The sequence below is a fragment of the Engystomops pustulosus genome, chromosome 3, assembly GCF_040894005.1.
Source record: "Engystomops pustulosus chromosome 3, aEngPut4.maternal, whole genome shotgun sequence".
Lineage (NCBI taxonomy): Eukaryota > Metazoa > Chordata > Amphibia > Anura > Leptodactylidae > Engystomops > Engystomops pustulosus.
The window spans coordinates 153,342,639-153,359,577 of NC_092413.1; the positions used below are offsets into that span (position 1 = coordinate 153,342,639).

General features: G+C 38.0%; 1 protein-coding gene across 2 annotated transcripts in view; it reads right to left on the reverse strand.

Annotated features, from left to right (window-relative positions):
* Window positions 1–1,554: 1,554 nt before the first annotated feature.
* The window catches only part of LOC140122127 (probable cation-transporting ATPase 13A4), a 64,235-nt gene continuing 48,850 nt past the window's right edge, over window positions 1,555–16,939 (reverse strand). For both annotated transcript variants that reach the window (XM_072142621.1, XM_072142622.1), the window contains 9 exons: window positions 15,860–15,902; window positions 13,238–13,347; window positions 11,640–11,736; window positions 11,161–11,233; window positions 9,939–10,110; window positions 7,796–7,980; window positions 6,574–6,662; window positions 4,327–4,407; window positions 1,555–2,313 (listed from right to left, as the gene is read on the reverse strand). In XM_072142621.1, coding sequence (XP_071998722.1) covers window positions 2,092–2,313; window positions 4,327–4,407; window positions 6,574–6,662; window positions 7,796–7,980; window positions 9,939–10,110; window positions 11,161–11,233; window positions 11,640–11,736; window positions 13,238–13,347; window positions 15,860–15,902 — 1,072 coding nt within the window. In that variant the 3' untranslated portion in view covers window positions 1,555–2,091. The remainder of the gene's footprint in view (window positions 2,314–4,326; window positions 4,408–6,573; window positions 6,663–7,795; window positions 7,981–9,938; window positions 10,111–11,160; window positions 11,234–11,639; window positions 11,737–13,237; window positions 13,348–15,859; window positions 15,903–16,939) is intronic.

Consider the following 16,939-nt stretch of genomic DNA (forward strand, 5'->3'; position numbering starts at 1 on the left):
GTTAGTTAGGGCATATTTAAACTATAACTATATTGACTTTTGAGCACTATATTAGACAAGGGCTGTCACAGCTTCACATTCTGCTAACAGGGACAAGACAAATGAAACCTCCTCTATTATCACACATTTTTGTACTATCCTGACTGCTAATGCAATAGCTTGGCTTCCAGTCATAGTAACTGCTGCTTCTGGTCTCAGTGACACAACAGCATTTGTCCCCCTGCAGTTATCTGCGATGGATTCAGTAGATATGGCAGTGGCCAGAACAAATAGCACCAATGACAAAGGTGAATCTAAAGCAGAAAAATGCATTTTTACAGATGCTATCAATAATATATCTTTATTTATATAGCGCATCATATTCCACATACTTTACAGATAATGGTGTTCATGTACAAAACAAGTCATCACAGAGAAATCAAAGTGTCCTATGAAACAATAGGACAGATTTACTAACAAATCTGATCACTATGCCTTTTAACCCCTTAAGGACGGAGGGTTTTCCGGCTCATTTCTCGCTCTCCAACTTCAAAAATCCATAACTTTTTCATTTTTACGTGTACAGACCTGTGTGAGGGCTTATTTTGTGCGTAACAAATTTTACTTTCCCGTGATGTTATTTATTTTAACATGCCGTGTACTGCGAAGCTGAAAAAAAATTCCAAATGTGGAAAAATTTAAAAAAAACCGCACGTGCGTCACGTTCTTGTGGGCTCAGTTTTTACGACTTTCACTCTTCGCTCCAAATAACACACCTACTTTATTCTTTGGTTCGGTGCGATCGCGGTGATACCAAATTTATATAGGTTTTATTGTGTTTTAATACATTTTCAAAAATTAAACGAATGTGTACAAAAAAGAAAAAAAAATTTTTGCCATCTTCTGACGCTAATAACTTTTTCATACTTTGGCGCACGGAAATGTGTGAGGGGTCATTTTTTGCGAAATGAGGCGACGTTTTCATTGCTACCATTTTGAGGTCTGTGCGACATTTTGATCATTTTTTATTTCATTTTTTATGTTATGTAAAAAGGTGTAAAAGTCGCATTTCGGACATTTGGGCGCCATTTCCCGCCTCGGAGGTCACCGCCGGCCGTAACCGTTTTTATATTTTGATAGATCGGGCATTTTGGGACGCGGCGATACCTAATATGTCTGTGATTTTTACTGTTTGTTATGTTTTATATCCGTTCTAGGGAAAGGGGGGTGATTTGAACTTTTAATATTTTATTAATTTTTTTTATTTTTTAAACTTTTTTTTTTCTTTTTTTTTTCACTATTTTTTAGACCATCTAGGGTACATTAACCCTAGATGATCAGATCGCTCCTACCATATACTGCAATACTACAGTATTGCAATATATGGCGTTTTTGCAGGTCTTACATTACAATGAGCCACTGGCTCATTGTAACGAACCTGCATAAACCATGTAGCCTCGTGTCAAGAGAAGACCCGAGGCTACCATGGTAACCGATCGCCGCCCCCCGATGACGTTCGGGGGCGTGGCGATCGAAAAAAAGATGGCGGCGCCCACGCGCCGCCGTCTTTTAAACGCCGCCCGCGACTTTGCGGGCGGCGTTTAGAGGGTTAATAGCCGCGATCGGTGCAAGCACCGACCGCGGTTATTAGCGGTGGGGGTTTTGTGCAAAATGCAAAAACCCCCACCTCTGTATGAAGAGGACTCAGCCCGTGAGCCCTCTTCATACATCCCTTATACCTCTATACCGTAGAGCTACGGCGCAGAGCGTTAAGGGGTTAAAAGTCATATTTTTATTCTTTAATCTGTAGGACTACAATGTGCCTGAAACTGTACATTATTACTGATCCAAATTTATCTTATTACAGAACAGTATGTTACAGGAACTTACTCTGAAGTATTTTTCTGAACTTCCTCAGCTAGCAAATGTATGTAAAACTGTAGTCAGAAACAATAAGCAAAACCTGTATCCCAATCTGTGTCCAAAGCCCAAATCATCCTCTTGTTTCAATGTGCAGTTCCAGAGGTTCATTTCGAGCTGTTTTTTTGTTGTTGTACTCTACATAATTAAAATATAGATAATTTATTGTTCAATAATTTAAATTTTGATGTATTATCCATTAATTCCATCTTCATCAGACTTGTAACACGGGTTATTGTAGAAAGTTTCCTTGTGTTCTTCATCCAGTAGGTTGGCATATTGTGTTTTATTGGCAGGAGGCCAGTTTGGGTCATTCTGAATAGCTCTGTACAATTCTCTGTACTTGCTATGAGACTGGTAATTAAAGTTTCTTTTTAGAAATAGCCAAAGTCTTCTATTTTCAATAATAGATTCCTTAAAAGAGGGAAAGTTAAAAAAAACTGTAAATATAGCACTCTGTAATAGAAATATAACCTTAGGCTAACCATTTACAACACTGGTCAAAATTTTAGAACAACTCAATATTTCCAGCCTTTCCAGTACTGATATGTACATAGATTACTGTAGATTATTGTTTTGCATGTAGTTTGAAATGAAAGCATAGAAGAAATACACAGAGTAGAGTTACACAATGAAGGCATTTATTCTACAGTTGTTTTCAGGTGTTGTTTATATGTTTCTTCCCAACATTGTTGCAGAAGTTCCCACAAATGTGCTGCACTTGTAGGTTACCTTGCATTCACCCTTCTGCACAATTCATGCCAAACAAGCTCAATGTGGATGTGTTCTTCTCCTCTAGCTCTGACTTAGAGGTATGGATTGGTCATTTCCTTGATTTAATATGACCCCTTGACCAACTAGGACTACATCAGAGGGTATTGTAGGGCACATGAAAATACAGTGGTAGCCTTTGTGTCTGTTATTTCAATAATCATATGTAGGTCTCCAGGTCTGGAGTCAACAAAAGAGCCCTAGATAGTCATACTTCCATCTCTATGCTTGAGAGTTATGTTATACATTGATGAACCATCCCTATACCTACTCAATGATAAGATCTTCTTCCCCTCTTCAATAGTCCATAGGAGGCACTGCTTGACCCAGGGAAGGTTTTTTTTTCCTAATTTCACAGTCTCAGCAGTGACTTTCTTGCTAATAATTAACCTGATGCAGATAGTCTTCTCTATACATTTAAAATGGAAATGTGTTAATTGATGGCTAACCTGTCTACCTACTAATAAAAGAAGAATTAAACCAATGTTTGTCTAAAGTTTTATGACTGTGACATACGTTTTTACTCCTTAAAAAGTTGTTTATATACTTTATTTATATCCATCAATGATTGACTTGTGCAAATCGCTATGAATTTTTTTTTTTTCATTAAAATGTGCTCTTGTTTAGACAGATGGTTGGACACTTTTTCATTTATTGTAGTTGGTACCTCAAAACCTGTTATCTGATTTTGTAGTGACCTTTGGTCTGACAGATCTCTTCCTATCAGAGTTTCCCTCAGTTCCCAAATATCTTTTGTTGGAAATTGTACTGACTTAAGTTCTTAGTAATTTCCCTATAGACCATTTCAAAGTTTATAATTTTGTCTGTCTTCTTTGGTTAACTCCCATTTACCTGCCATTATGATGCCCATAAACCTGTCCTAGAGTGTCATAACACAATCTATTCCTATACTCACTTTGAAGAATCACAGGGTTTTAAAGTTATCTCTAAAATTTGAGAGACCTCTATAAATAGTTTGCATCCCATTTTATACTGTGCTGCAGCTGTCCTTGATGTCCTTCATGAATGGAAAAATTAGACTACCGTTGGTTTTAAAGTCACAATATATATTATTTTTAAGTTTTAACTTATTTGTGGTACTATAACTGTATTAAGGTCAAAATATGGAGTCATTATAAAATTTGTTACTAATGGTGTATAGTGGCAATAAGATAGCATTCAAAATCAGAACTTCAATAAGGTGCATTGATTAATATTATAATATTGATTATCTTTAGAAGTGAAGGGACCAAGTTACCAGAGCTAGAGAGAATTCATATTTTCTACCAAGCTGCAGACCATACATTTGGTTGTAGTTGTGTCTCTCCACCACAACATACAGTTACCTTTTTATGCCCAACAAGCTACAAAAATGGGTTAGCTTCATTATTAAGAGTAAACTTGGTTATTATTAATCAAAGAATGAATGTTGATAATAACAGATTTGTTGAAGTCCTTTTACAGGAGCTATCAGAGATGACTTTGAGGGAAATGTTGCTCCAAGGATTTTTCTGTCTGATACATTTGGAGTGGGGAAGGGATTTTTCCACAAAGGATCATTTCTGTCTCTTTTTGGGGTTTAACACTTCAAATAAAGGTCAATAAAGGTATTTTTTTCCAGCTAACTATGTAACTATATAAAACAGTTCAGCTTACCTCAACAATGAAAGAAATAAGAAAGAAAATGATCAACATTACAAGAACCGCAACCCTCCAGATCGTGGGTGTACAGACAAGCTAAAATGTGAACAAAAAGAAGACAAAAATTAACTGTATTCATACATATATAGCTTCCCTGTTCAATCTGTAACTGTGCAACAATTTGTCTTGGCAGCAAGTACCAGGCAGGGATTGGTCAGAGATAATAATAAACATTGCAATATACTTAATTAGGAAATCAGGGAATATATGAATGGTTAATATACCCTATATGCTCGAGTATAAGCCGATCCAAGTATAAGCTGAGGCCCCTAATTTTACCACCAAAAACTGGGAAGACCTATTGACTCGAGTATAAGCCGAGGGTGGGAAATGCATCGGTCACAGCCAGTCAGCCCCATGTAGTATACAGCTAGCCAGCCCCCTGTAGTATGCAGCCAGATTTCTATAGTATACAGCCTGCCAGCCCCCTGTAGCATACAGCCAGCCTTCTCCCTGTAGTATACAGCTAGCTCCCTATAATATACAGCTTGCTAGCCCCCAGTAGTATACAGCCAGCCCACTCAGCACTTAAAAAAAATAAACTTATATACTCACCCTCCAGCAGCCCCGATGCTCAGCGCAGCTCCCCAATGTCAGCACGGCTCCTCTTATGTCTTCCCCATAGCCCCTCTTCTTTCTTTGGTCTTCTGTAACAGCCTGTAGAGACGTGGCCATGCGCTCTGCCAGCATGCGCATACTATGATATCATAGGATGTGCTGGTCATCAGATAACATGGTCACATCTCTGCCAGCTATAACAGAAGATGGAAGAAAGAAGAGGAGCCTCGGGCAAGACAAAAAAGGAGCCGCACCAACATCGGGGAGCTGGAGGGTGAGTATAGCTGAGGTTTTTCAGCACATTTTTTGTGATGAAAAACTTGGCTTATACTAGAGTATATACGGTAAATAATGTGATAAAAAAGAGGGTGTGGGAGATCTCTAACCTATTATATGTTTATACGATAGAATTCTGTGAATTTTTCTATTGTTTTCCTTTAGCCATATACTAGGAATCCTTTTGTTTCCTTTTTGACATATTATATGATAAAGGCATGTTATTATAAAGTGATGTTATAGGCCTATAACATCACATTAAATGTTAACAGACATACTTATGGCCTGTATTATAGATAAAGGGGTATTCTTATCTGGGCATTCACATTCTGTTTTATTAATCTGCCATATATAAACATTTCTTCAATTCGATGTTATTAAAAAAAATTACCTGTCTGAAGATAATTTCTCATAAATGTAGTGATATGGTCCCTTAGAAACAAGACTGACTCCTTGGATATGCCCACCTGCGCTGGAGTAATTGCATAAAGAAACAAAATGTTTTTGTCCAGTGGTAATGATTGCTGAAGCCAGGTGGTCAAACAGGGCTCAATAGCGCATGGCTGGCCACCGCTGCCAAAATGTGAGGTGGTTGTATCCAAGGAAGCCATCTTGTTTCTAAGGGACTGCATGGCTACATTTATGAGAAATTATCTTCACACAGGAACATTTTTTTTATAATATTTAATTGAAGAAATGCATACATATGGAAAAATAATTAAATTAAATGTAAATGCCCAGATGGGAATACCCCTTTAATGTCTGGATGGAATCTTTGATACAATTTAATAATGAGACTTAAAAAAAAGTAAACCTGCTTCCCTAGGCCTTTTCTTCTGCTTCTTTGTCCTGTGGTGAGCTGTGTATCTCCAACAACAGAGAATACAAGGAAGCTAAAGATTAACTGTATCCTAACCTACAGCATATTTACTTGATTCATCTCTCAGGAGATTAGACTATCCAATGGCTGCCTGGAAATACCCCAGGGCACTCAGGTTTTGGGCCTGCGTCTAATCGGAAATTATGCTGCATCTGATGAGTGGCCTCCTCAGAAGTCCTTTCTGTTCTCCAAGGGACTTCACTTCCTCTGTTGTTTCTTGGTACAAGGAAGCCACTCTTTGAATGAATTCCCAGTCGGGTACAGTTTGCAAACAAGAACTACCATAGCAACACAGGAACATGGAGCAGGAGCATGGTAAGTATTTCATTAGTGCATAGAGGATAGAAAGCTGATTTACAGAAACTGGGAAAAGCAGTAAAAAATATGGAGGGAAAGCAATGGCATTATTGTCAGCACTATTTATTTATGCTAATTAGTTAATTAGTTAGTTAAGTTAACAAGATAATATTAATAAATGTTATACTTACTTGCAAACCCTTGTATATCCGCTGAATATCAGCAAATAAAATAAATAGACAAACTGCTAATTGTATCGGGAGCAGAACTACAAAAATATCTGTAAAAAAAGAAAAATAAGTATAATGTTATTACATTCTCCATTTTTGCGCCCCTTACTTCAATACTTATAGCAATATAGTCCAACTGGGTATTAGAACAGTACATTTGTGTGTAACATCTACTAAACTAAAGTGTCACTAAGAAGTTCAGATGAAGTGCATATTAGATAGTTTTGTGGTAGCAGATTGACTGTATGGTATGCAGAAAGTGCCCATCAAGCCAATCCAACTTGTGGGAGGGGCTTCTGGAAGCATGGGGTGAAATTTCTCCAGATTACCTTAGCAAAACAACAGCGAGAAAGCCAAAGGTCTGCAGTGCTGGAATTGAAGCAAAGGGAGCTTCTTTGATGAAAACAAAGTTTGAAGAAGAAAATTATTATTTCAAATGAAAATAAAATATTTCAGACCTTGTCAATGTTTGGACTATAATTTCTATTCAATTTACAACTCATTTAAAGGATAAACTATGAGTTTTCATGGAAAAACACAAAATAGTCTGGATACGGCATGGGAGTGGTAGTGTATATGCCTTATCTTAATAGATACTATAAATTGCTTATTACAAAAAACATAAGTGGCTGGATATGTATTAATATCTAATTATTTTCTAATACCAACAAATATTCAATATCATCTTTTCATTACCCAATTTTTTGCAGTAAATCTCAAATCCTACCATCTCTGAAATGTATGAAAACAATGGGGGGCATTTATCATTATTTTTTGGTTTGATGAGTGCTTTTTTGTGCTTGGCTGGTATCTTCTTTTTGCATAACATTTATTGTATACCTGGCTTTGTACTTAAATGTGAGGCACACTTTTTTGCGCCTCAAACATTCCACGAACAAACTTTTGTGAAAAAGCCACAAATGAACCCGCAGATTCAGCCCTACCATGTATCAATTCAGACAGAAAAACACCCAACAGTGAGCAATTGCCTTTATTCCAACATTTGGGGGCAGAACCAACTGAGTTTAGAGACAAATTAGTTGTTGCAAGTTTGAGTGCACTTTGCTCAAATGTCACATAAAAACTCAACAGTGACAAAACAGTTGGAAAAAAAAAATATCAGAAAACCACTGATAAATGCACTCCACACCATTATATTCTCTTGCATTTAAAATATACTCACAGTTAGTGTATATAGGTTTTCGGAAAGGTTTTCCTTTGGAAAACACAAAGGCCAGAATTATACAGCTAATGGTTGTTATTGACCACAATGTTGTGCTCTCAAAATTTTCATATTCAGAAAATTCCTGAAATTCTGCAGTGCTGCCATTCGTAAAGTTGAGGTTATCAAAATTGGTTACACAAGCACTAAAAAGAGAACATTATATTTAGTAAAACATAGAATATTATAAATTACCGTAAACATTTATAAAATTTATGGTAAGAGGCTTCAATTGAAACTTTCACAATATTTATTGTGAACTTCCAAAAGAAAAGAAGAGAAAACATACAGTAACACATTTAAATTTTACCCTTGTCAAAATGGAAACCACCAGAAAAGCACCAGTACATTTAATCAGTATAGAATGCTCAGCTCTGAAATCTTTATTGAAATAATATATATCTTGACTCAGAATTCGTTTCAGATTAACACAAACTGTACTTATAATGATGGTTAGCACTGAAATGTAGACTGAAGTTGACATGTTTATGTCCACTTAAACTATAAAATAGTTAACATACAAAATAAGACAATGATATTTCTCTGATATTACAGTGTACAGTATGCCCGGAGGAATTACTCTAAATATTCAAATAGTAGAGCAGGGGTCTCAAACTCGCGGCCCGCGGGGCAGCGATCCGTCTCCATGGTAGCCTCGGGTCTTCCGTAGACCCGAGGCTATTTCGTTTTAACCCCTTCATTACAATGTGCTGATAGCACATTGTAATGAATGAGGAGGAAAATCCCCATATACTGCCATACTGTAGTATGGCAATATATGATAGGATCGATCAGACAACCTAGGGTTAAAGTACCCTAGGGAGTCTGAAAAATAGTATAAATAAAAATTAAAAAAAAGTTTTTTAAAAAAAAATTATAATAAAAAAACATTAAATTTCAAATCACCCCCCTTTCCCTAGAACTGACATAAATATAAATAAACAGTAAAAATCATAAACACATCAGGTATCGACGCGTCCGAAAATGCCCGATCTATCAAAATATGATAACGTTTTTTACAATGCGTTTAACCCCGTTACGGAAAATAGCGCCCAAAGTCGAAAATGGCACTTTTTTGCCATTTTGAAAAATATAAAAAAATCTATAAAAAGTGATCAAAAGGTCGTACAGTCCTAAAAATGATATAATTGAAAATATTGTCATATTTCGCAAAAAATGACACCACCCACAGCTCCGTACACCAAAGTATAAAAAAGTTATTAGCGCCAGAAGTTGGCAAAATCAAAAAAATAATTTTTGTACAGGTTTTAATTTTTGTAAATGTATGAAAACATTATAAAACCTATACAAATTTGGTATCCCCTTAATCGTACCGACCCAAAGAATAAAGTAGACATGTCATTTGGGGCGCTCAGTGAAAGACGTAATATCCAAGCCCACAAGAAAATGGCGCAAATGCATTTTCATTGCATTTGGAATTTTTTTCCCGCTTCCGAGTACATGGCATGGAATATTTAATACCATCACTATGAAGTGCAATTTGTTACGCAGAAAACAAGCCGTCACACAGCTCTTTACGTGTAAAAATAAAAAAGTTATAGATTTTTGAAGGTGGGGAGTGAAAAATGGACATGAAAAAACAGGAAAGGGCCCGTAACCGGTTAATCCCCTTCCCTCCGGTACTTGAAAAAGATGAAGTCGCCGCTCTGAACGCACTTGGTGCAAGTCAGAGCGGCGACTTCATCTTCTTCGATGGGAGGGACACGGGGAGGCAAGTACCGGGGGGGAGGGGGGGATGGAGTGTCCCTGACTGGGCTCAGTGCGGTAGGAGCTTGGGACCCCTCGGTGCACAGGACGCGTTCATAGAGAAAACACGTCTCCCCGCTCGGGGCTTTCCTTGCGCTGGGAGACGCCATGACATTTGAATCTGAATAATGATATTTTGTAAGCGCATTTTGTGTGGAAAACTTGATGCGGCCCAGCCTTACCCAGAATCTACCTCCAGCGGCCCCCAGGTAAATTGAGTTTGAGACCCCTGTAGTAGAGAATGGCAATAGTGGGGAAAATAAAAAGACAGGTTTTTTATGAAGATGGCAGGCTGAAGGAGGGGGAGAAATAACAACGTAATTCAATACAAATTTACCTAAAATTAGACGTGCTGTACCATGGCTGCTTCTGTACCAGTACAAAGGCACATATCTGAATGGCCAAAACGAGAAGAATATTAAACATCACAGATAACAGAAGAGGGGGTGATATCAGTTGGGCTGGAGGTCTGTATGGAGCCAGTTTTGGATATGCTTGGGTTAAACTCACTGTTGTAAGAAACATAAAGCAAAATAAAATTACATCGAAACCATGTAATCGTTGCATGTCAATATCATGCTGGAACCATTATAAGCACACCACCATAGAAATCTGTTCACTTATATGTTATTACTGATCTGTTACATTATAGATAGTGAAATCGAAATGCTGACAATGGCTTTTTGTATTGTCACTGCTTTTTTAATTACTGTTTATCTGGACAATCCTTCAAATCTTAAGGGAAGGTATAAGAGTTGATAGGATAAGCAGTAGTAATTAATGGGTTTAAGACTTTATCAAGTTACAAGTTAAAACGTTTGAAGTTATTGGAACATTCTTGTTCTTCTGATTGACACATGGTCTATGGATACAGAGAAATATAATAAAAATGTACCCATTAAGCCAGGGTCACAATTAGGCCTCATGCACACGGCCGTATGGTCTTTTCTGTTCTGTTCTGTATATATACGGGACATATTGCAACAGTATGGCAATTCTTCTCGGTGCATGTGAGTGCTTGATCTTGCGACACATTTCGTTTTTTAAATTCCACGGTTTTCCTGAATCCGTCGGGTTGTACAAAGGCCACGCCCCCGATTTCCGTTGCGTGAAAGCCGGCGCGATTGCGCCAAAATCCGATTGCATGAGCCAAAATCACGGCAGAATTCGCAGAAAAAACTGAAAAATTCAGGAAACCCGACGAAAGTGAGGCCGCAGAGCCCTTAGTAAATGAGCCCCATTGTCCCAAAAAATGCATCAAGATTTTGGCACATTGTTGTCAATAACTAAGCCAGCTAAATATCCGGTGAACATCATCTTGACAGTGTAAGTGAGTTCCATATTTATCATCTAGCATCAATCACTGGGATACATCTGGTAATTTCGTCCTTATGCTTATACAATTTTATGAATAATGTCATGTCATTTTTCAACAGCTCTTCTCCATTAAATAGTGTGTTCCAAGTAAACAGTTTCACGTAATCCCAGAAAAAGTTAATGACTAATAGAGAAATGAATTATGTAAAAACACACAAAATATCTGCAAGTAGCCAACTTACTTGTTAAACACACCAGCACTGTTACTCCCACATCCTGGATAAGGTATTGGTACAGACCCACTGATTTCAGTTGCTGCGAGAATTGAAAGGAATTAAGAAGTTTTTATGAATTAGATTTAAATGCAACCAGCTAAATGAATCCTATTAAAAACCTAATAAACTATGTACTTGTACTTTTATAATGGACAGTAGGTAGTCAGCCATTTTTGTCACCTAACTGACACCTACTTTCTTGTGTTGTAACGTACAAGTGCCCTAAGGGTCAGAGAAGGACATATGGGGACAAACAGGCATGCATGGCTACAAGAGGCTGTGACAGCCAGGGGGTGCAAGATTCAGGAGGCAGTCACTAATGTTACTACAACCAAACAACTCAAATTACATTGCCATTTTAAATTTGGAATCTAAGTATTAATTATTGGTAGTCTATTACAACAGCATATATTGGTAGCTGATAATAAAAACAAAAAGCCACTTACCCAATAGAACAGGAGTAGGCAAATAAATTGTATCATTGCATATAGCGTTACATATTTAAAGACAGCAAATGAACTGACCAAAGCAGCTCGACCTTCCCTATAAGAATGCAAAAGCACATAAATTAATGGATTTAATTGATTTATTAATAACAACCTCAATACATTACATCTCATTAAGCCATAATATCTCATTTTGCATGGATTACATAAACTACCATTGTTAGACTATGTAATCATTTCAAATGAGAAATCTAGTGGCCATTTCAATCAGTCTACATAATGTAGGACAGGTACTGCAAAGCAAAGGTTCAGGTTGTAACCATTCTCCGAAAAATAAGGATGTGAAACAGTAGGCCCTATGTACTGAGAATTCCCTAATTTGGCACAAAATGGATTTTTGAAACTAGACATCTCTATTGATGCCTAAAGAGGCACCGTTGCTAGATGATGGTAGGTTATGTGATTTAAAGGACATCTACCAGCATTTACAACTCTATGAGCTTGGAGGAGCTGGACTGCTAGTGCTACGGGGTAATGTATAAATTAAAATATGAGGCTCCTTGAGGTGTTAGGGTTATGTAGCCTGAGTGCCCCAGGGTAATTTACATAAGTTTTATAACTCTATATTTCCACAATTGCGACTATAGTTCCTCATGAGCTTCTTATCAGTAGACTAATGGTAGATGTCTTTAAGAAGACAATTCTATATTTTCAGTCCTCTCCAGTTTGGAGCTTGTTGAGTAAAACTATAACTTGCTTAGTGGACCTCTGTTTGAGTACATTTTGTAAGTCACAAAAGTAAAATTTCATCTATCATGTATTATATTGTTGTGAGAGAAGCAGGACTGAGTCTTTGAGACAGCCAGAGACTCTCTGGAGAAGGTAGAAGCAGTTTATTACCACTTCTACCTTCCCTCACTACATAGCGCTGAAGTCTTATAAGACCCAAATCTTCCCGTCAGGAGGTCATTTCCCCTGTAACTAGGGTTCTTACAAATGCCCAGTTACAGTGGAAAACCTGTAAGAAAAAATCTAAATAAAAAAAGTTAAACATTAAAATGTCCCCCACGGGTCTTATGTGACCTTATGGAGGACATTTAAAGAAAATAAACAAGCAATAAAATAAGAAAATATATAAAAAATACACATTAATATTTCAAAATAAAATCGTGAAAAATCCCCTGCTACACTATGAAAAACAATTGCCCCTTTTTCCAGAGACAATACATATTACATATCAAAATGACTCTCATACAATAGTGAATTAATTTATAATGTTAATTTTGAGTTAAAGAACATTACAAAAAAGCATTTTTTTCATGTCTTGTAAACGAAAGTATGCTTTTTTAACTAGCTTTATGTGTCACAAAACAAACTCCTGAAACATTTTTAAGGTAGAACACAAAAAAGAAATAATTACCCTAAAACCACAATAAAAAGGCCCGGTCAGCCTTTTCATGGATAAGGGCTTTTCAGGATTAAGTGGTTAACACTGTAAAACTTCTAAACATCTGCTCAATAATTAACCAGTAATGAAGGTAAACCAAGAGGAAGACAAGAACCTATAAAAACCATATACAATTGAGACAATCTCTTACTTTATGAGCTCAGGAACGCATTGGATATTTGTTGTTTGAGAAGTAAACGGTGAAGCCACAGATGCCTCTTGTTCTGACAAAGATATTCCAGCATGTGCCACTTTTAGAGCCTACAAGAGCAAACAGCATTTCCAAGTTACAGTATATCCATCAAAGATGTCTATTACAATTTCAGAATATTTACCTAAAGTTTTCAGAGATGTTATGTAGTTATGTAGACTTCAGCAGTAAATTTCAATAAAGATAAAAAATGCCTCGAAACACTAGCCAATTGTGTAAATTATATTTAGAGGAAGAAAATATTCCAATGTAAATGTAATGTGGCAAGGATTAGTCAGAATTTTCTGAATCCAAATGTTTAAATCTTGTTTGAGTTCGGGTCCTTAACCCAGACCCCAGTGTCTTTGGAACCAATGATCTTTCTCAAAATTGTGGCACCCAGCACCGCCGGTGCCAGAAAAATTTTGGACCATGGGGTAAAAGTTGGTTTGGGTCTGCTCAACACACTACAGAGCTATTGAACCCCATAAATGACACAATGACACACAAGAAGGTGAACTCCGGCGGACCTTGGCGGGGAAGCGATACATGCAGGATTTCAAACGCACAATCTTGGTGAATCGCGCCGGACTCCATCTTCTTCGGACTGTCCGGATTGGGGAGCGCGACAGGACCGGGTAAGTAAATGGGCCCCAATATTTTCTAGAAGAAGATTGGATTAGATAGCCACTTGGTCGTGAAAGTGATTGATACACCAAAGTTTTAGTCAGAGCTTTACATTCTTTAGATGATGTCTTTAACCATTCTCCATTATGCAGTCCTGACAGTTTATTAGACACACTGGCCCACATTTTGCAAAAAGCAGGAGGTGCCAGATTCATAAATTGTGGCTCACGTTTTTCGTGAATCTGGCGCCCCCTGCACTGCACGGACGGAGTGCTCCAATTTTTTTTGGTGTACCTTTAACAAAGAGCGTGCAACACTATTCTGTCACTATTCTGGACATTGCATGCTGAATTTGATGCACGGTACAACTGTGCAGAATTTTGTGCCAGTCCACTGACTCGACTCTGGGGTCCCCCCTCATCTATGATTATTTTGGTAGCAGTATCGTCTGGGTCATGATGAAACATGCCATGTTGAGATGCAAGCATCTTTTGGCCTATGCATCTTCCTATATCTATTTGACACTCGGGGGGTCATTTACTAAGGGCCCAATTTGCGTTTTCCCAACCTTTTTCCCCAAATTTTTCAGTTATGCGTCGATTTCCTCTGAATTGCCCCGGGTTTTTGGGGCATGCGATCGGATTGTGGCGCATCAGCACCGGCATGCACGCGACGGAAATCGGGGTCGTGGACGAACGAAAACCCGACGGATTTGGAAAAACCGCTGCATTTAGTGTCGCTGGACTCGCGCTTACTTTCACACACGATGGCTCGGTGAACTCCAGTGCGTTCCGATGCTCTACAGCACAGCAGCGACACCTAGTGGACGTCGGAGGAACTACCAAATCCACCGCAGAGAACGCGCCACTGGATCGCAAATGGACCGGGTAAGTAAATCTGCCCCTCTGTTTTAATTTTACTGACCCTTGTATTCAGGGATTTAGATGATTAAGATGATTAGGGACATTGTGCCCATTTAGGGACAGGCTCTAGTCGTGAGTAATCATTTAGGATTACCACTCCTAGTTGAGGCATTTAGGGCACAATAGGGCACATGCCATATTATTAGGACTCACCATTTAATGATACTATTTCCAAATTGAGCTATTTGGTATATCTATTTCTATGCCTCTGTGTCTCCTTGTCCTACTTACCTGTCTGTCTACCTGTTTATATTAACATTTCACCTGATACCCTCTGAGAAGATCTCCCGGGTCATCACGTACAGGTATTAGAAGGTATGACGTTACATTATCATATCTTGTCTGCTATTGTGTTATCCTAACTGTGTTATCCTTTATGAGGGTGATCCCCCTTTATCTTGATTGATTAAAAGTTTTATTTTAAGTCAGATCTCCACATTTTTACTGTTGTTATGAATTTCTAGTGGAGTAACCTGGAATCCACTTTACCTGTTTTTCTGTGTATTGTACAGAATTTTGTGTCGTGTCCGATATACAGAAATACTTTGTATATGTGCAAGCAGTTTGCACTGAAAAGAATGTGTAAAGTCAGACGAAAACTGGTGCAGGGGCTTTAATATATTTGGGCCATTGTATTTATAAGGTGCATTGTGCATTGTATCCAGTCTAATTGATCTACTAATTAAGTATCATAGTTGATTACATCCACACCCCCCAATCCTCCTCTCTGGTTTTCCTCAAAGAGGGAAAAGCTTATCCTTTGGGATCACATTCTTCTGTGTAAACATTGCAATACAAATGGGAGGAAAGCTGGCCATGACTGTTGATTTGGATATGACCGGCCAAAAAGATGATGTACATGGTGATGTGACAAATATTTATGGGGTGTTCTTAATGCAGATAAAGCACTGCCACAGGAAGAAGTTTATTCCCATGACATTTACTACTGATAAATAAATATTATTTATATTTGTTTAATATGATAACCAATACATATATCATTTTTATATTGCACAGTCCTATAGTTACTCACTCCACAGTCATTGGCTCCATCTCCGCACATTGCCACGTAGTAACTGTAAAAGGAAGAGTAATTATCTATGTTGATGCTCATTCACATGCCTTAAAAATATTATTATTTTAGGGTATTTCACTACTATATAATTATTATATGATTATTCTCAAATGATAACAGATTTTACAAATTTAACTAATCTATATATTATAAGATCCCTTAATATAATAGAACAAAAAAATGTGTCATAATTGGTTTGTCCATTTTGCATCATTCAGCTGCATTCAATAGATGATGCTGTGTGACATGTGGCACTCAGGTTGATCATGATATCAATTTAACTTGTTTTACTTCTACCAGATTTACCATATTTTTTGGCCTATAAGGCGCACCAAAAATCCTTTAATTTTCTCAGAAATCAAAGGTGCGCCTTATATATGAACTTATACAGAAATGTACTACAGACAAGATGTACTGTACATTTACCAGTGTTTAATAGTTCCATCCCCAGAAATTTCCTGCACCTTCCCACACAGGATACAGGGTCCCTGGCTCCTGAAGTGCCCTGGCATCACAACTAACATTGTGCCCATCCTGCCCTCCCCTAGCACGGAGAGACCGGAGCTGCCATAGTGCCGACCACGAGGCAATCATCATCATCAGTAAGAAATCCCCCATACCTGACAGCCCTGTAACAGGGGAAAGAGAAGGAGTCACAGGGAACCCCACAGGAATAACACCCTGCCTGAGGAGGGAAGGAGAAGGGGCAGAGGGAGACCGCTTAACCCCTGCTGCATCACCCTGCATTAACCCCCAGCAGCCCATACCTCTGAGATCGGAGCTCTCTGACACGCTGAAGACAAGTTTTCAGGGAAGTGTAGCAGGCTTGAACTGTGCACAGGTCTGCCACCTGCTGGTCATTTTTAGGTATTGCATTTGATCCTGCGCCTTATACTCCAGTGCGCCTTGTATATGAACCTAGTTGTCTTAGCAGGCATTTATTAGAAGTGCGCCTTATAGTCCGGTGCGCCTCATAAGCCGAAAAATACGGTATTTAGAAAGGGTAAAGATTAGAGATGAGCTGATCCAAGTATACTT